General features: G+C 42.7%; 1 protein-coding gene across 1 annotated transcript; it reads left to right on the top strand.

Annotated features, from left to right (window-relative positions):
• Nucleotides 1-1730: 1730 nt before the first annotated feature.
• On the top strand, nucleotides 1731-17016 carry LOC306932086 (protein-L-isoaspartate O-methyltransferase domain-containing protein 2-like). Its single transcript, XM_079513789.1, has 9 exons — nucleotides 1731-1871; nucleotides 3342-3454; nucleotides 7243-7403; nucleotides 10554-10704; nucleotides 11314-11416; nucleotides 12972-13143; nucleotides 13840-13963; nucleotides 14445-14784; nucleotides 15001-17016. Exons 3-9 carry the CDS (start codon nucleotides 7248-7250, stop codon nucleotides 15137-15139), a joined length of 1185 nt encoding a protein of 394 aa, XP_079369915.1. The 5' UTR covers nucleotides 1731-1871; nucleotides 3342-3454; nucleotides 7243-7247; the 3' UTR covers nucleotides 15140-17016.
• The last annotated feature ends 3766 nt before the right edge of the window (nucleotides 17017-20782 follow it).

Below are 20782 nucleotides of genomic sequence, written 5' to 3'. Positions count from 1 at the left end.
ATCTTAATGTTCATTTATAATAAAAGTTTTAACATTTTGCCTTTCAATAATTGAAAGGCAACATAACAGACTAGACTAGAGTGACATACATTGGGATATTTGCTATTGTGATATGGCACAAGTGTTATTTAAAAAATATAAAGATCGGATCGGAAAATCAAATGATCGGAATCGGACCGGGAGCAAAAAAACGTGATCGGGACATCTAGTTCTGATGATTGCAAATTGAGGACCCTGATGTAAACAAGTCGTAGTGATTTTTCTGGTTTCATCCTCGTAGCAGTTTTTGTATTGACGTTTGAAATGTATCCATTCCATACGTACTGTGAATAAAAAATGCAATCAATCAATCAATCAATCAATCAATCAATCAATCAATCAATCAATCAATCAATCGCTATAGTACGCATAGTGTAGCAGCCCAAATGAGTTATAGCCTAGTTTAATAAAGTATAATTCAATTAGACTAAGATAATCCAATCATGAAATGGCCCAATGAAAGTCATTTTGTGGGTCCATGCAGTGACATAGAGTCTGTGGGGGCCGGGGGGCCAGGGCCCCCATGAGGAATTGGACCAGGGATCTCGGCCCCCATGAGGAATTGGACCTGAATATATATTCGCCTCGGTTCGTCCCGTCTGGCACCTTAACACGTCTGTTTTCCTCACTGTCCGGGGCGGGGGGTGGACCGCGTTGCCTGTCCCTTGTACACATGCAGATCAGGCATTGAAATGCTAATCTGGGTGTTTAACCTGCCAGAGGTAGGTAAGGGTATATGCATGCATACAGTACACTCTGCTTCTTAGGCTACTTAGGCGGACAGGACTATAGCCTGCAATCATGGCATTTAAACATGCTCTTCTGTTTATAAACTAAACAATGTGACGTTTAAAAAGTGTTACAAATAAGTGTTTAGAACCTAAACGCTTGAGTTTAGTGTGAAACGAAAAAAGAAAAAACAACAACTTTTTTTCCCGCGTCTGTAAACAGACTGTTAAATAGATGCATTAATCAATTAAATACAAATAAAACATGCAGGCCGTGGCAGTATCGTATCAGTGCGTGTCTCACTCTTTACGTGTGACGTCAGAGCGTCAGCATTGTTGCCATGTCCGCTTATTATAAGCGACTTTGTGCTTGTTTTCTGTAAATTGCTTGTAACGGCTTGTGCTTATTGGAGGGGCTTGTTTCTAAATGTAGTTGCTTATTTTGGGCTTGTTTCATAATGTTGTTTAAACCAGTGGTTCTCAGCACCTGAGCACCCCCGAAATAATTTGTATTTGTCTGCAGACAGACCCACATCTGAAAATATATTATGTCAGGGACAGGATTTGTGGGTAACATAACAGGACAACTCACCCCTTTTCTGGTGGAAAGCCTGGTGAGGCGAGGTTACCCCTTTTCCGTTTTCCTCCCGGAATTTTCCCCAGTAAGGGGTGGGAGAGGCTGGATGGCAGATGGCTAATTCACTATTCAGATTTTTGTTCTTACATTTTTCTTATTTTTTATTTGTATTGAAAATAGCAGATCTACAAGCTCGCAACGTGTCGCGTTTGCATTAGTCTCTCAAAGTCAAGACACTTGTGAAGACAGACAGACTGTTGACTCAAGGAAAAAGAGGGCGCTGTTTTTCCCTTGTTTTGCCAATGGGGTATCAGGGTATCCACCCAGTGCCAGATTGTGTTTCCGTAGACCTGGTTGCTTGGTTTCTATCGCAAAACCTGGCAACACTGAGCGTCAGCTGTGTTTACATCCAGCAGAGCAGCAGTGGTGTGTTGTTCCAGACTGGATCACACTCACAGGGACTAGAGACACAACAACATAAAACCACTGAAGAAAGGCACAAAAACAGCGAGAAAACCAACAACCAGGTACGACAACGACTGATATTTGTTCCACCAGGTGTGTCAACCACGTAAACCCGTCACCAGGAGGTGTTTTTTGGGGGTATTATAATTATTATCCCAGGCAGAGCCAGATCACCAGCAGCCAGTTCAGCCACCGCGCTGTACTACTGGGTCCATCCATGATCTCTTTCTTCTCCTTCAACCAAGGCAGTAAAAACGGCATAGCGGTTGTGTCTCTTCGATCAAGGGCCAGGCCGTTCTAAAGGTGTTTGTGTTGTGGAGCTGATCGGATCGGTCACACAGGGAGTGTGTGTGTGTGTGTGTGTGTGTGTGTGTGTGTGTGTGCATGGATGTTATTGTTTGCTCAATATCGGTTTAGCTGAGCACCGCAAAAAATAGCAACCCCGCCGCCGCAACAACGCGGAGGTTGTTGGGAAGAGGGTTTTTTTCCTGAATTACAGTACAACTCGATACAAAAAACTGTGAGTGGACGAGACCATAAAGCATTACACTTGTTTACAGTAGGGCCCACCATTTCCAATTAATCAACACATTTAGAGACGAAGTGTGGCGGGGGGTAAATGCGGTTTATTGGATTAAAGTAATAGTCTGTCTTTAAACGCTACGTGAAAAAGGTAATGATTCTTATTATGTAATTAATTGAACTCTAACCCCATCTCACATCGGAAATGTTATGTGTTACCCCTTTTGTTGCAGGAAGTGTCTTCCTTCTAGCCCACTATAAATAGTTTATATTAGACGGCGTGGTGCAGCGTCACCCTGTGGTTGAATCAGGTTGTACAAGACAAGGCAGTGATTATTGCCATATATAAAGTATATATATCCAGGGTTATTGACGAGAAATGCAACTTGTGAATGTATCACTGCATGGATATTCTTCTAGGCATTTGCAGAATATACACATTTACAACATAAAGTCAACATTATTGTCCCTGGGGTGAATGGGTCACTCACCAAGGTGAGTGGCCACGGAGCCGACTTGGGGACCCAACGCAGCTCCTCCAAGGAAAACAAACAATTTAACGGAGCTGAACGTGAATCCCCCCCCCCGCCCCCCCCTTTTTTTCCCCTCACTGTATATTTTTCTTTTCCCTTTTTACCTCCTTTTTGATGAATTCTTTTTTGATGAATTCCTGTTCTGTCTATAGAAGTGTCTATTTGTACGTCTCTAAATGTTTTGATGATTTGAACATGGTGGACCCTGTTGGAAACAAGTGTAATGCTTAATTGGGTCGTCCACTCACAGTTAACAGCCTTTGTATTGAGTTTGTGCTTGAAATGTACTGTAATTCTGCAAACTGTTAATAAATTCTTCAATCAATCAATCAATCAAACCACCCCATAGCTAATGGCCCAATGAATGTGCATACTAGGGCACGCTGCCACATACTGGGGAGCACCACCCAATATTGAAATAGCAAGGATCCTTTGTTGTTTTACAGCTTCATGACATGGCTAACGTTTTTTTTCCAGAGCTGCCTGTGATCTCAGTGACTCCTGTCCTTTGGCATGGCTGCCAGGTGTTGTGTTTAACACCAGCACTACAGAGCAGCAGACATTCACACCTAGAGTGCTTCTACCAAAAGGTACGTTTATTTAAATGTGTGGTTGGTTGCTTCCTTGGGAAATCTTTTTGGGGAAGTTTAGTGTGTTATCTGTCATACCTGCGTCTTATAACTTAGTTGTTACAACACTAGTTGGTGAGGTGATCACTCACCAAGCTGAATGAAGTGCTATTCTCAACATGCACTTCATCATCATCATCATAATTACAAAATAGTAGTTGCCCTCTGGTGGCGGGCGGGTGGTCTTACAGTGTGACACAGACAGACAGACAGACTGACACACAGACAGACAGACAGTTTTGGCCATCTTCTATAGTTAGTGCTCACTTCGTTCGCAATTAGATATATAGATAGATAGTTGTGTTTTTGGGAAAATATTTTATACTATACCAAGTTTTGAAGCCTGTGTATATGGCGGAGTCAGCCCGGCAGGCTGGGAGACAGTATATGCACGTCTTGGGAACTTGTCTTGGCAGATGTATGTTAGGGCTGTCACGATTTCACTATTTAACCCATTTTGGGCGGGAATCCCTTTTGGTGTTAGCATTATGTTATGCTTTAGCTATTGAAAAATAGCAGATATACAAGCTCATAGCGCGCCACCGGGTGGTGCGCTACGAGCTTGTAGGTCTGCTGACATAGAAACATAGCTTTTTCAGAAAACTGTCAGGATGTAGAAGACATTTTTAGAATCTGATCTCAGGTCAAAATGGGTTAAGTTACAAATAGTAGCGATTTACGATTTAATTGTGTTTTTGTCATTCAGCATTGGAACATATGAATAACAATTAAAACATTAAGTTTGCCTATTAGGATTTGTAAACAAAAATGGCACAGGGCAGATTTTACAAATAACTGAAATATAGGTACTACAAAGAAATGTATATTTTGAAATATATTTAAATAATTTTATACTTTCAAATTTTCATTTAAAATAGTGGAAATAGTTATTTGAAAATCATCGTAAAAGTCATAATGATACTTATGCAAAGTAATTGTGATTATCTCAAATAATTGTGTTTAGTTGATTATTTAATAATTGTGACAGGAATAGTATGGGGGACTTGGAAGAGAACTTTCTGCTGACATCTTTCAACGGGATCATCCCCCCAGATTCTATGTTCCCCAGGTTCTATGTTCCCCACTTACCTTAGGGTTTAGGGTTATAGTGTTAGGTTTCTGGTTTAAGGAAACGCCGGGACAACGCTCCACACGTCCCAAACTCTTCTCCCTTCTGGCCCCAAAACTGTGGAACGCACTTCCCGTTGCAATCAGAACTGCAGCATCAGTCCCGATCTTCCGCCGTAGTTTGAAAACCCACCTTTTCAGACTCCACCATGGCCCATAGCACTTACCCTACCCCCTTAGACAGCACTTTTTTAGATAGCATTTGAAACAGACCTATAGCATGTCATGTAGACAGCACAATAACAGTACAGCATAGTATAATATATATGTATAGCTTATATGTATAGTGTCATTATATATAGATATGTTCTAGTTACGTTCTTAGCTTACGCATGTTTCTTGATAAATGCTGTTTATATATGTGATGTATTCCCATGCTTTTTTGTTCTTGCTTAATGTAAGTCGCTCTGGATTAAGAGCGTCTGCTAAATGCCTAAATTGTAAATTGTAAGGACTTCAGTGTTTTGTACTATACAATTGTATGTATAAGTACAGAACAAAGAATGATTGTTTTTGCCATCTTTGTTGAAGAGTCTGAGCAATTATGTTTTAGTTTATTTTATGCCAGTGTTAATTTTCAGTTGGCTAAGACTAGATGGTTTAAGACAAGTACTGTCGCTCTGTGGCGACTGTGGCTCAAGAGGTAGAGCAGGTCGTCCAATGATCCATGGGTCGGCGGTTCGAATCCCGGCTCCTCCTGTCTACATGTCGAAGTGTCCTTGGGCAAGACACTGAACCCCAAATTGCTCCCGATGTGCTGGTTGGTACCTTGCATGGCTTCCGCCGCAATCGGTGTATGAATGTGTGTGTGAATGGGTGAATGTAACGCACAATCTATGTAAAGCGCCTTGGATAAAGGCGCTATATAAATGCACCATTTATCATTTAAGTAGCCTAGGCAGGCCTAAAGTTCAATGGATTGTTCAAAGACTGAGTTTAAATCAGAATTGGCTACTAAAAGTAACTAACTAAGACTAAGTTACTAAAATACTTTTAGTCTTACTAGAATTACTAAGTTTACTTTACAAGCTCAGTGGCCTTGTGGTTAGAGTGTCCGCCCTGAGACTGGGAGGTCAATCCCCGGCCGGGTCATACCAAAGACTCTAAAAAATGGGACCCAGTGCCTCCCTGCTTGACACTCAGCATCAAGGGTTGGATTGGGGGTAAGTCCCTGCGACATACTAGCGTCATGTCCTGGGGGTGTACTTGTACATCAAGCTGCCTCACGCTACAGAAACAGGAGATAGGCTCCTGCCCTATGGGCCTCATGGCTCGGCAAGGCTACTTAGAATTACTAAAATTACTAGGTTAGGTTTCTGGTTTAGGTTTATTCTAAGTGGGGAACAAAGAACCTTTTTTGCATGGTGGGGAACATAGAACCTGGGGAACATAGAACCTGGAGAACATAGAACCTGGGGAACATAGGTACGCTCCCCTTTCAACATCCTCACAACAGCTCAACACAGACAAGACTTTGGTCTTCCTCATAACAGGAATGACCATTTGGGATTGTGAGGGACTGCAGAATTAAGCACAATGGCTTTAGTGGTCTGTTGCTTTCGGGCCTCTAAAGGCCTATTCATACTCCAGTTTTAGGTGAAAAACTACAACATGACATCACGCCGTGGTGGTAAGTGACTCACATCTCACCCAAACACATCTCTCGGTGAACCGAAATGGTGGTAATGGTGGTAAAAACAGTTAAATTTACTTGTTACGTTTAAGACAGATGTGTTGTGTGAGCGGTGAACATAATGGTAAATGGTGCATTTATATAGCGCCTTTATCCAAGGCCCTTTACAGAGATTGTGCATTACATTCACCCATTCACACACACATTCATACACCGATGGCAGCGAAAACCATGCAAGGCACCAACCAGTACATCAGGAGCAATTCAGTGTCTTGCTCAAGGACACTTCAACACTAACTCTGTGGGAGCCCGGGTTCGAGCTGGCGACCTTGCGGTTACCGTCCGGCCACTCTACCCCAGAGCCCCACCCCCCCGCGGCGTGACGTCATTAAAAATATATATAGTTTCCTTGAACAAAAATGTCAAAAACCAAGACAGAAAGAAATGTCACTCTATCTATCTAAGGTAACGAGGTTCAAACACATGTTGTACAGGGGGTTCTCAAGTTTGTTTTAATTGATGCAGAAATATTATCATCTACTGTAGTTAGATTATGTTTTACAGATGTCATGAATCGTAAACAACAGTATACAAACAATTTGCTGTCATGCCCGTGTCCGACTCCAATTGTCCCGCTGAAGTGGTCATCGTATCACACGTGGATCAAAGTTCTCAGTCGCCACGACTGATTTCAGTCATTTGCATTCCATAGAAGCCAGAGAGAATCAGCTTGAACTGTTTTTTAAATTGTATAATATATTTACAATGTTGGACATCCTCGAGATGTGGAGTAAAAGTACAATATTTTCCTCTGAGATGTAGTGGAGTAGTAAAATATAGTAAATAAAAAAAAAATCAAAACTGTACTTGGTTACTTTTCACCACTGGCAAAATCGTTAAACATAAAAATAAATCACGATCCTGATGTTTCCTTTCCGGGCGTGAAGTGAACCAACCCCCCAAGCCTGTTCCTCTTTCTCCTCTCCAGCCAAGATGGGCGGAGCTGTGAGCGCGGGCGAGGACAACGACGAGCTGATTGACAACCTGAAGGAGGCGTACTACATCCGCTCGGACCTGGTGGAGCGGGCGTTTCGAGCCATCGACCGGGCCGACTATTATCTGGAGGAGTACAGAGACAACGCGTACAAGGTAACTGCTGATTTGTACTTTGTTGTATTCACCGAAATACAATAGAATAGTATATTGTTTAACTCAAGAAGACTAAACATACATTTGGGGGGGGCTCTATCATTGGGGTGCAGAATCAGTGAAAAACTTGGGTATTATTTTAAAAATATTCCTAAAAAAAGAAAAGAAAATGGAGCTGGGAACTTCTCCTTTGATCCAACCATGTGAGAATGGTCCAGTGGAGAAAGAGAAAAAAGTCCTGTTGCATTCTCATTTTTTTAAATGTAACCTTTTTGCATGGAAGCGCAACATTGATGAACACGCTGTAGTGTGCATACCATGTCGCTAGGTGGCGCTGACGGACTGCCAGACCAAGAAGAACCACCAGTATGATAGTTCACTTCCCCGTCATACTGTTTGTTTACATCATGGTTCACATTCACCATCGCTACTCGTTACATTTGTATTTGTAGGATGAGTGGGGCGAGGGAGCGCTTGCTCATTCTAGGAACTCTGTTTGTAAATACATTACAAATGTGAATATAATCCATTTCTAATGGATGCCTTGGCCTGGAGGAGAGGTCATCAGGTGGTCTCCAACCTTCTTAGAGTGTTTCAACCCTCAACCACTACACTCCAGTTGGCGGGTCAGCAGTGATTGGCCAAGTCACTGCCCCTCTCCTCCAGGCTTCCAGCTATAGACAAGTCCACGGAGGGGCGTCCCGCGCGCAGCCATCACCGAGGCGCGACCAGCACCGAGAGGGAGAGCTACACCCGGCCAACAGGGAAGTGCGAAAAACCTGCTGGCCAGGTGCAGCAAACCAGTGCTGACCACACCCCAGCGACCGCCGCGCCCAGGGCACCCCCCGCGGACCCACCCACTGTCCTTTCTCCCCTGCCTGAACTAGCAGGAAGCTCTTGTGTGTTCTTGGGGCACACACATCAGGCACTGGGAGGTCTCTAGGACTATAGTTTGCCTCCTGCCTAGTGTCCTCCTACGTCTCACCAGACTGTTCATCTGTGCGGTGTGCATGTGTCCGTCCATGTCCACACTTGGCATTACTCTGGTGTATTTGAGTCAAGGAAGCCTTCTCTGCGTCTGTGTCACTGTCATAGTTGTTGTCGTTGAATCGAGTCTCTCTTCCTCCCCTCCTCTCGGGAGACTGGGGTATTGCTCATTTGTACGGTCTGTAGCTTGCGTGGTGCCCTCTTGCGAGTGCTGCAACAGAGGTTGCTAACCCCTGTTGCCCTGCCAGACTTTCCTGGAGGTCAGCTGTCTCTCCAGTGTCACCGACCTTCCTCGGTTGCCATCCAGACTTTCCTTGAGGTCACTGGTTGCCCAAATATGGCCTACGGCTCCGCATCAATGTAATAAACATATGCGTTGCCCACGTGAGCCATGATATCACAAGTTTTGCGGATTCATCGTTTTGCCCGTTTACATGGACGTTTTCAAAGATTTCCACCAGTGTTGTTTTTGTCGACTAAAACCAAGACGAAAAATGTTCATCCACTACCTTTTTTTCACTGACGAAAACTAAATGGAATCTAAATGAAAAGCTAAAGCTAAGACTAAATGTATTGACAATTTCGTCATCAAAATGATAACTAGACTAAAATGTTAGGAAGGGACTAGTGGACAAGAGATCCAATATAAGTAATTTTACACTTGGTTGCATGCTGAAAAGAGCTTGTAGATCGGCTATTCTGAAGTGTAAATTCAGTCATTACGACGGCATCAAGGCCCGCCAAAATACATTTTAGTCGACTAAATCAACTGTAGATTTTGACGACTAAAATCTTATGCCATTTAGTTGACTAAAACTAGACTTAACACTAAAACATTCCTGGTGACTAAAATGTGACTAAAACTAAATAAACTATTCAAGAGACTACGATGAGACTACTGATTTCCACTCTGGAAGGTGTTTTCACTTTGTTGCGTTTTCTTCAACTCCTGAAAACGCTGTTCTCGTCTAAAGGGAGTAAGGGACCCCAGCAAACGATACTTTATTTTGCCGTTTTCTATGAACACCGTTCTCGTGTAAAGAGGGCTTAAAATGAATCCCATTATGGGTGTATGGGATTTTTCTCTATCACTAAATAGTAGGGGTGTGTAACGATATAGTAACTGCATCGAAAAATCGATTTTAATTTCATGAATCGTAGTATATCGAAATGAAAACAGCAACATTGACTTTGTATCGTATCGTATCGTTTTGCAATGCAAATAATCGATTTGTATCAATACTACATTTTTGTGCGTGGTATTTTGCATTTTTTTTAGAAGGAAATAGAAAAAGAGGGGTTTAATTACTTAATAATGTCAATGTATTTTAAATAGTTACTGTATCGATTTCAAATCATTGAATCATATCGGATCACCATAATGAACCAATATCGTCCATGTATCGTATCGTTAACCATGTATCGTGATACGTATCGTATCGCTGTTAAAATGTATCGTTACACCCCCTACTAAATAGTAATAGGGTCAGTGTTCTAGGGTTAAATTAACCCATTAAGGACGGGAACCCATTTTTGGGTTGTTGTTGCTATGTACACTCAGTACATAGCAACATGTTTTGGTAACTTTTCAGAAAACTAAGCACAGGATTACGTGCTTTTCAAACCGGCCTCGGGTCTAAATGGGTTAAGCAGTATGCGTAGACAAAGGAAAATTGTGAGTAGGGCTGGAGAAATCTATCGATATGCTCTGTATATGACTCTATATCACAGTAAGTGCAAAACATTTCTGACCGTACCTGACTGTTCTAGCTGTTTTATTACCACATAGACCTTTTTCAGATTTACCACTTAACCCTGTATTATACTTTGTTGTACACTGGGGGGTACAGGCTTTAGTTCCGACATACTATTGATCCGACTGTCATTAGACCGACACCTTACCCAAAACCCTAACCTAACCCTAACCGCACGTGGGAGGCAAGGCATGTCGGACCAACGCAGGTCGGGTGCGACGGGTGATTTCCGTATATGTCAGACCTTTGGGGTGTTGGATCTGCGTGTGTACCTGTACCCCCTGCACCCCGATTATCTGTGAAAATAAACTGTATTATTTTGAGACCGATCCGATACCGATTATATTAGATTTCGATATGCTACCGCTTATATCGTGCACCACTAAAAAAACCTGTATGCTGTATGCAGGACCTGGCCTGGCGTCACGGGAACATCCACCTGTCGGCTCCCTGCATCTACTCTGAGGTGATGGAGGCCCTGGACCTCCACCCCGGCCTCTCCTTCCTCAACCTGGGCAGCGGGACCGGCTACCTCAGCACCATGGTGGGCCTCATACTGGGTGGGTGACGGTTGTACAGTTGCTTAACATTAATGATTAAAATATGCTCTGTCGCGTGCCGGCGACGTTGGGCTGGGTCGGGACCCATTTGTAGGTCGCGGACAGATTTGTATGGGTCCCCCTTTTTCTTTTCTTTTTTCTACATTTTCAATGCAATTTTGCATTTCCAAAATGCAATGATTTTTTTTTCAGTAATTTCATAAAATAACTGAAAATAGTCAATCTACAAGCTCGCGGAGCGGAGCGAAGCGTTGTGTGCTTGTAGATCTGCTATTTTCACTAGTTTGGATCCCGGGGAGACGTCAAATTTCTGTTTTGTCACGGGGCAAAAAAGTTTGGGAACCACTAATCTACAAGCTCACAAGACAGCACCCAACACTGCCCTTTGTGAGCTTGTAGATTGGCTAATGTCAGCGAGTGTCACAGTTGGCTAATGTCAGCGAGTGTCACAGTTATACAACAAAGTATAAATCACAGGTAATAATACCGGCTGCCTTCTTTTCAGAAGGCGACCTGATCACTTGATTTCATCATGTAAAAATAGCAGCAAAAGAATGTGGCATTTCCAAGCTTTGTGGTGACTTTTTAGTATGTGTTCTGTCGTCTCAGGTCCATTTGGCATTAACCATGGGGTAGAGCTCCATGCAGATGTGATCGCCTACGCCTACCAGAAGCTGGATTACTTCATCAAAACAAGCGAGAGCTTTGACAAGTATGTTTTAACCCATTTTGACCTGACGTAAAAAATAAATAAAATAAAAAGTCTTCTGAAAGAATATATATTCAAAGATTTGTGCCGCATTTTTACGATCGCCGAACGGTCCAGGCACCAAGGCTGGTAATTCAGCGTGTCGCGAGTTCGACTCCCGATCCCGACGACCTTTTCTGCGTCCCCCCCCCCCCCCCCCCCATCTCTCCCCCATCTCTCTCCCCCTTTCCTGTCAAACTACTGTTAACACAATCTGTGCTGAAACGAGAAAATCATGTGAATAGCTACTGTACCCTATACTGTGCCAAAACAAGGTTATGAGATTTGATTAATTGGCATTAATCCATAATAATAAATAAACATTTTCTTTACTCACATGGTAGAACAGTCTAATGCGAATCCGGGCTTATTAGTCGCGCATTTGACTGGCACTGGCCTCACAATTTATATAGTTTCATTAATTTAGTACTCACTCGGCAAACTGGTTTTCGTCAGCTTTGTGTGTGCAGGCTTGTGTGTACACATAACATTTGTAATGTTTGTAAGGAGGATGCATAGATATCAAAATTAACTGATGATCAATTCCTTTTTGTGGGGTTTGGAAAAACTTTGACTGATGCAGAGGATTTGCACCTCCGTTTCTCAGAATTAAAGCACAAAGTTTATTTTAAATATTATTATTTAACATAGAAGTGTGGAAAATGCCTACATAATTTGTATTGCCCCTATAAAACATATTGCTGATCAATATCTCGGGTCAATATCTGCGCTGCAATTTGATGCACGTCGTAAATCTTGACCTCAAGGTTGTACTGACTGTAAATGTTTGCATTGTGTAACGCTTTTTGGTGTTTTAAGCATTATGACGTTATAAATTAGCTATTGAAAAAATAGCTGATCTACAAGCTCTCTTGAAAATGTAGCCCAAATCTTTGAATATATATTCTTTCAGAGCAAACGCTGAACGTTTTGAACTCAAATCTTTGCTTCTGGGGGGTCCCTGGAACAGCGGCCAATTACATATCATTTTTTGGGGTCATTGACATGAAATAGTTTGAAAACCACTGACATAGAAATGTAGGTTTTTCAGAAAACTGTCATGATTTAGAAGACATTTGTGGCCAAATTTGACTGAGGGACTGCCATTGGATTCTTTTTTTAATTTTCGTTTTTTTTTTCATGTCATATGAAAGCAGGGAATCATAGCTTCAAATTGACAGTAATGTCTTGCAGAAAACAGCGAGTTGAGAAAACAGGCTTGAAATGTTCACTTCTGTGGTCTCTAACATTACACCTAGCTACATGTTTAAGCATTTATTTCATATTTACATGTCGATTTCAGCTCTGACACTTATTTCAGACATGCTCTAGTATGTGAAGAGTTCTGCCTGTGCTCATTTTGGATTAAAACAAATAATCAGTTTTTCTCCTCTGGTGAAAAGCTGGAGGTTGCGCGATGGAAGGCTCTCAGTCAAATCTGGTCACATTTGTAGAATCTGCTCTCAAGTCTTAAATGAGTTAATAAGTAGCGCTGTGTTTGTGTGCGTCTCCCCGTCAGGTTTGAGTTCTGCGAGCCGTCCTTTGTGCTGGGGAACTGCCTTGAGATTCCTCCAGAGAGTCGCCAGTACGACCGGGTGTACTGTGGCGCCGGCGTCCAGAAGGAGCACGAGGACCACATGAAGCACCTGCTCAAGGTGGGCGGGGTGCTGGTGCTGCCGCTGGAGGAGAAGGTAGGGTCGTTTTCCTCAAAATTGAACGTCTTCTAATATAAATCCTGACAGTTTTCTGAAAAACCTCATGTTTCCGTATCAGTGGTGCTCAATATTTCATGTCGAGGACCTCAAAAATGATATGTGATTGGCCACCGACCCCCCCCCCCCCCCCCCCCATCTGAACATATGTTGTTCCAGGGACCTTCCCAGAAGCAAAGATTTGTTTAAAACGTTCGCTCCGAAAGAATATACATTCAAAGATTTCACTATTTTTCAAAAATAGCAGACCTACAAGCTCGAAGGGCTGAGCTTGTAGAGTGTAGACCATACCAGACAGACAAACGCGTTTCGGCACGCAGGCCTTCTCCAGTGTCAAAATAGGCCTGCGCGCCGAAACGCGTTTGTCTGTCTGGTATGACTGTTTAATAATGATAGTGCTCTGCAGCAGCAAAGACTCTTACTCGACTGAGAGTGCGGATTTTATTCATTTTCTATATGTTCTCTTTGAATCTGCACCCAGCACACGCCTGAAACTTTATAAGACTGCCTGAGTAGAGTGGGCCTTTTCCCTTGAAGTGAAATATTATAATATTGCCCTGCAAAGAGACATGCATGCAGTTTGAAAACATGTTCAATATATTGGTGCATTTCCTCCTGTTGTCGGCGGGCGGCACACGTTGAATCTCTTTTTCTTCCCCATGTGTTTCCCTCCAGCTGACCAGAATCACCCGTACGGGTCTGAACAGCTGGGAGACCAAAAAGATCATCTCTGTGTCCTTTGCTCCTCTGGTTCTGCCCAAGCACTGCCCCAACGGCAAAGCCAAGACTGTCCCTCTACGTGAGTCCCATTTCAGACACTAATACTGCTGTGTGTGTGTGTGTGTGTGTGTGTGTGTGTGTGTGTGTGTGTGTGTGTGTGTGTGTGTGTGTGTGTGTGTGTGTGTGTGTGTGTGTGTGTGTGTGTGTGTGTGTGTGTGTCTAGCCGATCTACATCGAGACATTGTGAGCTTGTAGATCGGCTATTTGAACTATTTTAAAAGGTTTTTTTAAATAGTAAAACATGGCAAATTAGTTTAGGGATAAGGGTTAAGGGGTGGCGCAAGATCTAGCCCATAGTGAAATGGTTCTCTTAGTAATATATATATATATGTATATACACGTGAAAGCATTCGAGAAACACATTTCTATAAGCCATTATCGTCTGCTTAAACACCAATTTTATCGGCCTCATTAGCTGTTGCACCCCTAATCTGCAGATAGTTATTGTTGTACTTTGACAATCTCTAAAAACTAAACCGTCTCTCCCCCACCCCGTCCAGCCGTGTACGAGGTGCGGACTCTCCAGGAGCTGGCTCGCATCTCCATCCGCCACACGCTCCGGGTGACCACGGGCGGCGGCGGTGGCGGCGGCGGGCAGCCCTCCGGGCGCGGCCGCGGCTCCTCGTTCAGCGTGGGCCGCGGCCTGGCGGCGGCTGGCCTCCACAAGTACGGCCCGCGCTTCAAGCGGCGGCGCGTCCACCATCGGCGCCACTGCAACGCCCTGGTGCTGGCCACGCGCCAGGCGGTAGTGGGGGGCGCTGCCGCCGCCCCCACCCCCGACGACAACAACAACAACCAGGGAGGAGGAGGAGGACGCAGGGGGAGGGACCGAGGGCGCCGGCGAGAGGAGGAGGAAGAGGAGGAGGAGGAGGAGGAGGAGGAGGAGGAGGAGGAAGAGAGAGAATGGGAGGCGACAAAGCACCGCTTGGCGAGAGGTATCAGGCGGGTGGCGGGCCGAGGAAGGGCTCCGGCCGTGCCAGAGGAGGAGGAGGAGGAGGAGGAGGCGGCGGGAGGAGGCGGGGAGGAGGAGGAGGATGATGAAGAGGAGGAGGAGGAGGTTGGGGGAGAGGAGGAGAGGCAGACGGGGGAACTGACGCGAGTGGAGCCGACGGTGAACATCCTGAGAGAGAGGATTCTGGGCCTGCCGCTGCCCGCGCCCCTGAAGATGTACCTACTTTACTACAGGGAGAAATGAGCCCCCACACACACACACTGAACCAGGCCTCTCTCCACACCGTTGTACCTCTCTCTCTCTCTCCGCAACCAACCCAATTCCTCTCCATCATCCATTATTTTCTCTCTCTCTCTCTCATCAAGACGGCCGACCACATTACTGATGTAAAGCCCTGCGTGTGACAGCATGTCCATGCGCGCAAGCCAGGGTGTCTCTTCCAGGTTATTTTCCAAATAATTATATTTTCCTTTTTTTTTTTTAAACGACTCTCCGTGTTGGTACTTCATATGTATTTATCCACTATTCGCATTTTCTTTTTCTCAGCCGAGATCCTTTATCCTGACTTGATGTAGCCTAGGAACTTAAGCGGGGCGCTTGAGAGACATTTTTTTCAAGAGAGCTGGTACTGAATCGAACTATATTCTCATGTAAGAGCAAAATGGTGGACATGGCCAATGGCCAGAGGACTCTGGCTGTTACGAGCAGGAACAGAGAGGGAGGACCTTCAGTACTGCATGGCTGTGTTCCATCTTATCCTGAACGTTGCATACTATGGCTGTGATCTATATATCAGACACTATGTAGACCGCTGAAAATCAAAACGGAGAAAGGTTTTGTCCGCCATTGTGCGGTGGCGTGGCGTGTCTGAGTGGGGTGGGGGGGGGAACTGAAAGAGTTGTCAAAAGGAACAATAGAGCTATCTAAAGCTTTGTGAAGCGAAGGGAAATAATGAACATAAAAAAAAACTGTTGGATGTTCAGAGAAGTCAGGAGATTGTCTCCTGCTCTGTACGACGAGTGGACTTTCCCCTGAGATTGTCTCCTGCTCTGTTCGACAAGTGGATTTCAGAGAAGTCAGGAGATTGTCTCCTGCTCTGTTCGACAAGTGGATTTCAGAGAAGTCAGGAGATTGTCTCCTGCTCTGTACGACGAGTCGATTTAGTCAGGAGATTGTCTCCTGCTCTGTACGACGAGTCGATTTAGTCAGGAGATTGTCTCCTGCTCTGTACGACGAGTCGATTTAGTCAGGAGATTGTCTCCTGCTCTGTACGACGAGTGGATTTAGTCAGAAGATTGTCTCCTGCTCTGTACGACGAGTGGATTTTTGGCCTGTGGTGATTTTGTTTCCACTGATTTCCAAAATCAAACGGGAGCATTCCACTGGGCCCTGAGATAGTTTCATTGTCACTTTAGAAACATTTCTAGGTTGTCGTATTAAAATTCAGTTCCACTATTTCTATGTTTCTATGCAGACATTCATTTTATTAGATTTCTCTCTGACCCCCTTACCCCTTACACCGCATGTGTAAAAGGTATACAGCGTTTCTCTCTACAATGCATTACATCACAGTCTATACCAGTGCTTCTCAAACATTTTCATGTCAAGGACGCCCAAATTGATTGATGTACTTTTACTTGGCCGCGCCGGGAAGCCCATTTGAAAAGATGTAGTGCCGCAATATGTGAAGACTTGACAACATTTGTCTGAGGGCTCGACTAAGTGTTAAACTGTTTTTTTTTTGGAGAATCCCCCATCCAGTGGTACAACACACCAGCACGACCAAAACTGACCATATATAAGACTTTAGAAAGACCATGATAACGACATTACCATGTAAAACTGACCATATATAAGACTTTAGAAAGACCATGATAACGACATTACCATGTAAAACTGACCATATATAAGACTTTAGAAAGACCATGATAACGACATTACCATGTAAAACTGACCATATATAAGACTTTAGAAAGACCATGATAACGACATTACCATGTAAAACTGACCATATATGACTAGAAAGACCATGATAACGACATTACCATGTAAAACTGACCATATATAAGACTTTAGAAAGACCATGATAACGACATTACCATGTAAAACTGACCATATATGACTAGAAAGACCATGATAACGACATTACCATGTAAAACTGACTATATAAGACTTTAGAAAGACCATGATAACGACATTACCATGTAAAACCGACCATATATAAGACTAGAAAGACCATGATAACGACATTACCATGTAAAACTGACCATATATAAGACTTTAGAAAGACCATGATAACGACATTACCATGTAAAACTGACCATATATAAGACTTTAGAAAGACCATGATAACGACATTACCATGTAAAACTGACCATATATGACTAGAAAGACCATGATAACGACATTACCATGTAAAACTGACTATATAAGACTTTAGAAAGACCATGATAACGACATTACCATGTAAAACTTCATGTTACATCGTAAGGGATCAAACCAGCATGATGGAAATATTGTCTTTTAACTACTTAAACCCTCTATAGTTAGTAAACTCCCCCCACACACACACACTACGCCAATGTCTTAGCTGGAAATAGTCGATCTGCAAGCTCACAACGTGTCGTATTGCGACACATTGTGAGTTTGTATATCGGGTATTTTCAGTGAATGTTCCCCCAGAATAGTGACACCTAGGGTTCAAGTGGTTCAATGATTGACTGCAACTTTTAACACAATGTGTGTTGATATTATATAATTTTTCTTGTATTATTATTTTTTTGTTAACTATTTGCAACTTGAAGTGGTGTGTTCATGTTTTTGACTGTACTTTTTGGTATGTCTTTCGAGCAGAAAAATGTGCTTGGGCATATTTTCTTTATTCCACCTCTTTGGTACCAAAATATCATCTTCCTTCTGTGCCAAGCCAGTTGCATGTACTCCGAATTCAAGGCAGAAAATTCCATCTTTATCTAAACGGCAAAAATATTGTTGTCGGTTATAATTTTATGTGACTTGTTGAATTAATCCATTAATTCATTTGAAAGGTTGTCATGTTTCTTTCTTTCCTGTATACAAAATGGCTTAGCCATAGTTCAAGTTATCTATTTCGGTTTAATAACTTACATCCCAAAGTTCTAGTCAAGGAGTTTTTAAATGTTTACTGAGACATGTCCCCATTTCAGTGGCGTGCACAGACATTTAGAGGGGCAGGTGCTCAAGTTAAAAAAGGGCACCTTGTGCAGCGCGTGGAACCGGCCGGTTGCCTTAATCCATTTTGGGCGGGAACCCCTTTTGGTGTTAGCATTATGTTATGCTTTAGCTATTGAAAAATAGCAGATCTACAAGCTCATAGCGCGCCACCGAGTGGCGCGCTATGAACTTGTAGGTCTGCTATTTTTGAAAAATCAAAAAAAAAAGAAGAAAAAAAAAAGTTTTTTTTCTTCTTTTTTTTTCAAAAGGGCACATTGCCAAAAGGGCAGGGGGTGCTCTAGCACCCCCTAGTGTCTATCTGTGCACGCCACTGCCCCATTTTGTAGCTAATGCTAATATCAACCCGAGGATCAGCCACTGTAGTGCTAGTCAGTATCTACCCTCCTCCTGATGTAAACTGTGGTGAAAATATGTGGGAAGCCATCACAATGATGCAGTTAGGAAAAGTCATAAGCCCTCATAAACCAGACAATAATAATAATAATAATAATCCTGAGTGTTAATTTAACTCTTGAGTGTACAAATGTAACCAATGAATCCGTAATCCTACGGAGAGTGATCTTCTATCTCACACTTGCTTTTAGATCCATTTTCGGTAGCACTGTTGGGTCTACCGTATGCTTAACCCATTGAGACCTGAGGACGATTATTTTAAAAAAAAAGTCTTTTAAATCCTGACAGTTTTCTGAAAAACCTGTTTCTATGTCGTCCTCAAACATTTTCATGGCAAGAACCCCCAGAATTGTATGTAAATGGCCGCCGACCCCCATTTGAAAATATGTAGTTCCAGGTACCCCCCAGAAGCAAATATTTGAGTTAAAAACGTTTGCTGTGAATGTATATATTCAAAGATTTGCGCCACATTGTCACAATTAAAAATAAATGGCAGATCTACAAGCTCGTAGCGCAGCAACTCGTGCCGCGCTATGAGCTTGTAGATCTGCTAATTTTCAACAGCTAATGTATAACATAATGCTTAAAACACCAAAAGGGTGTTTCCGTCCTGAATGGGTTGTTAACCCATTGAGAGACCCCGAGGCCGACTTCTGAATCAGTAGTTCTCACACTTGACTTGAAAGACTTTTCAAAAATGTAATAAAAAGAAAATAACAGATGTACAAGCTCGCATGCAGCGCGGCACAAAGTGACGCGCTGCTAGCCTGGCTAATAAGCCAGACGCGAATCAGCCTTTGGCGCAAAATAAATAGTGTGATATTAGTCTGGCTTATTAGCCAGGCTAATGCGCTGCGGGCTTGCCGATCTGCTATCTCCATGTGTGGATGGAGATATAGAACAGATCATAACAGGGCTTTTTACAAGTGCTCTCATACAACCATTCCTCCTTCCTTTCAATACCATTCATGTTCAGTTGCTGTGAGGTTTTTTTCTGCTGAATGTATAATCATATTGCACTTATAATAATGTTGGCGAGGATGACGTGATTTCTTGTACCGGTTTATTTTCCAAATTCGAGCTGTATTATTGACTGCTGTTAATAAAATCTGTTCTACAGATGTGTGATAGCTGAGGTTGGTTTTTTTACAGGCCGTAGCCTACCTTTTAGGTGAGATACCATGACTGTGCTGGTAGTACACTAGGAGTATACTAGGAGTATACTGGTATTATCCTAGTATCCCAGTAAAAAAAACACTTTCACCTAGAAACTCCATTCGCACTTTATATAATTCAGCTTACTGTGGAGACACAAGCTGGAACTTTTTACTTTGAAATGTTTTGTAGTTTCTGAGTTATTTAACTTAAACGCCCAATGCATTCACAATGGCAATAGCACAAACTTTGGCATGCTACTAGTCCTACATACTTACACCTAGAAACCCCATTCAAGCCTATTTAGATTCATCTTACGGTGGACATGTTTGCCTGAAAAAGAATCTTTGAAATGTTTCATAGTTTTAGAAATATAGTGCTTTCAAATTTGAGAAATTCAGAATGGGGCTCAATGGCAGACCTATGGCACGTCAAAAAAATCACTTTCACCTAGAAACTCTTCTCACACTTTTTATAAATCAGCTGGAGACACATGCTGGATCTTTTTACTTTGAAATGTTTTATAGTTTCTGAGTTATTTAACTTAAACGCCCAATGCATTCTCAATGACAATAGCACAAACTTTGGCATACTACTAGTCTTACATACTTACACCTAGAAACCCCATTCAAACCTATTTAGGTTCATCTTGTGGTGGACATGTTTGCCTGAAAAGGAATCTTTGAAATGTTTCATAGTTTTAGAAATATAGTGCTTTCAAATTTGAGAAATTCAGAATGGGGCTCAATGGCAGGTATTAGGACGTCAAAAAATCACTTTCACCTAGAAACTCCATTCACACTTTTTAAAATTCAGCTTACTGTGGAGACACATGCTGGAACTTTTTACTTTGAAATGTTTTATAGTTTCTGAGTTATTTAACTTAAACGCCCAATGCATTCTCAATGGCAATAGCAAAACTTTGGCATGCTACTAGTCCTACATACTTGCACCTAGAAACCCCATTCACGCCTATTTAGGTTCATCTTACGGTGGCCATGTTTGCCTGAAAAGGAATCTTTGAAATGTTTCATAGTTTTAGAAATATAGTGCCTTCAAATTTGAGACATTTATAATGGGGCTCAATGGCAGGTATTGGGACGTCAAAAAATCACTTTCACCTAG

This window comes from Electrona antarctica (genome assembly GCF_951216825.1).
Source record: "Electrona antarctica genome assembly, chromosome: 2".
NCBI lineage: Eukaryota > Metazoa > Chordata > Actinopteri > Myctophiformes > Myctophidae > Electrona > Electrona antarctica.
The sequence above is the reverse complement of the archived record's forward strand: the minus strand, read 5'-3'. Positions and strand labels throughout refer to the sequence as shown.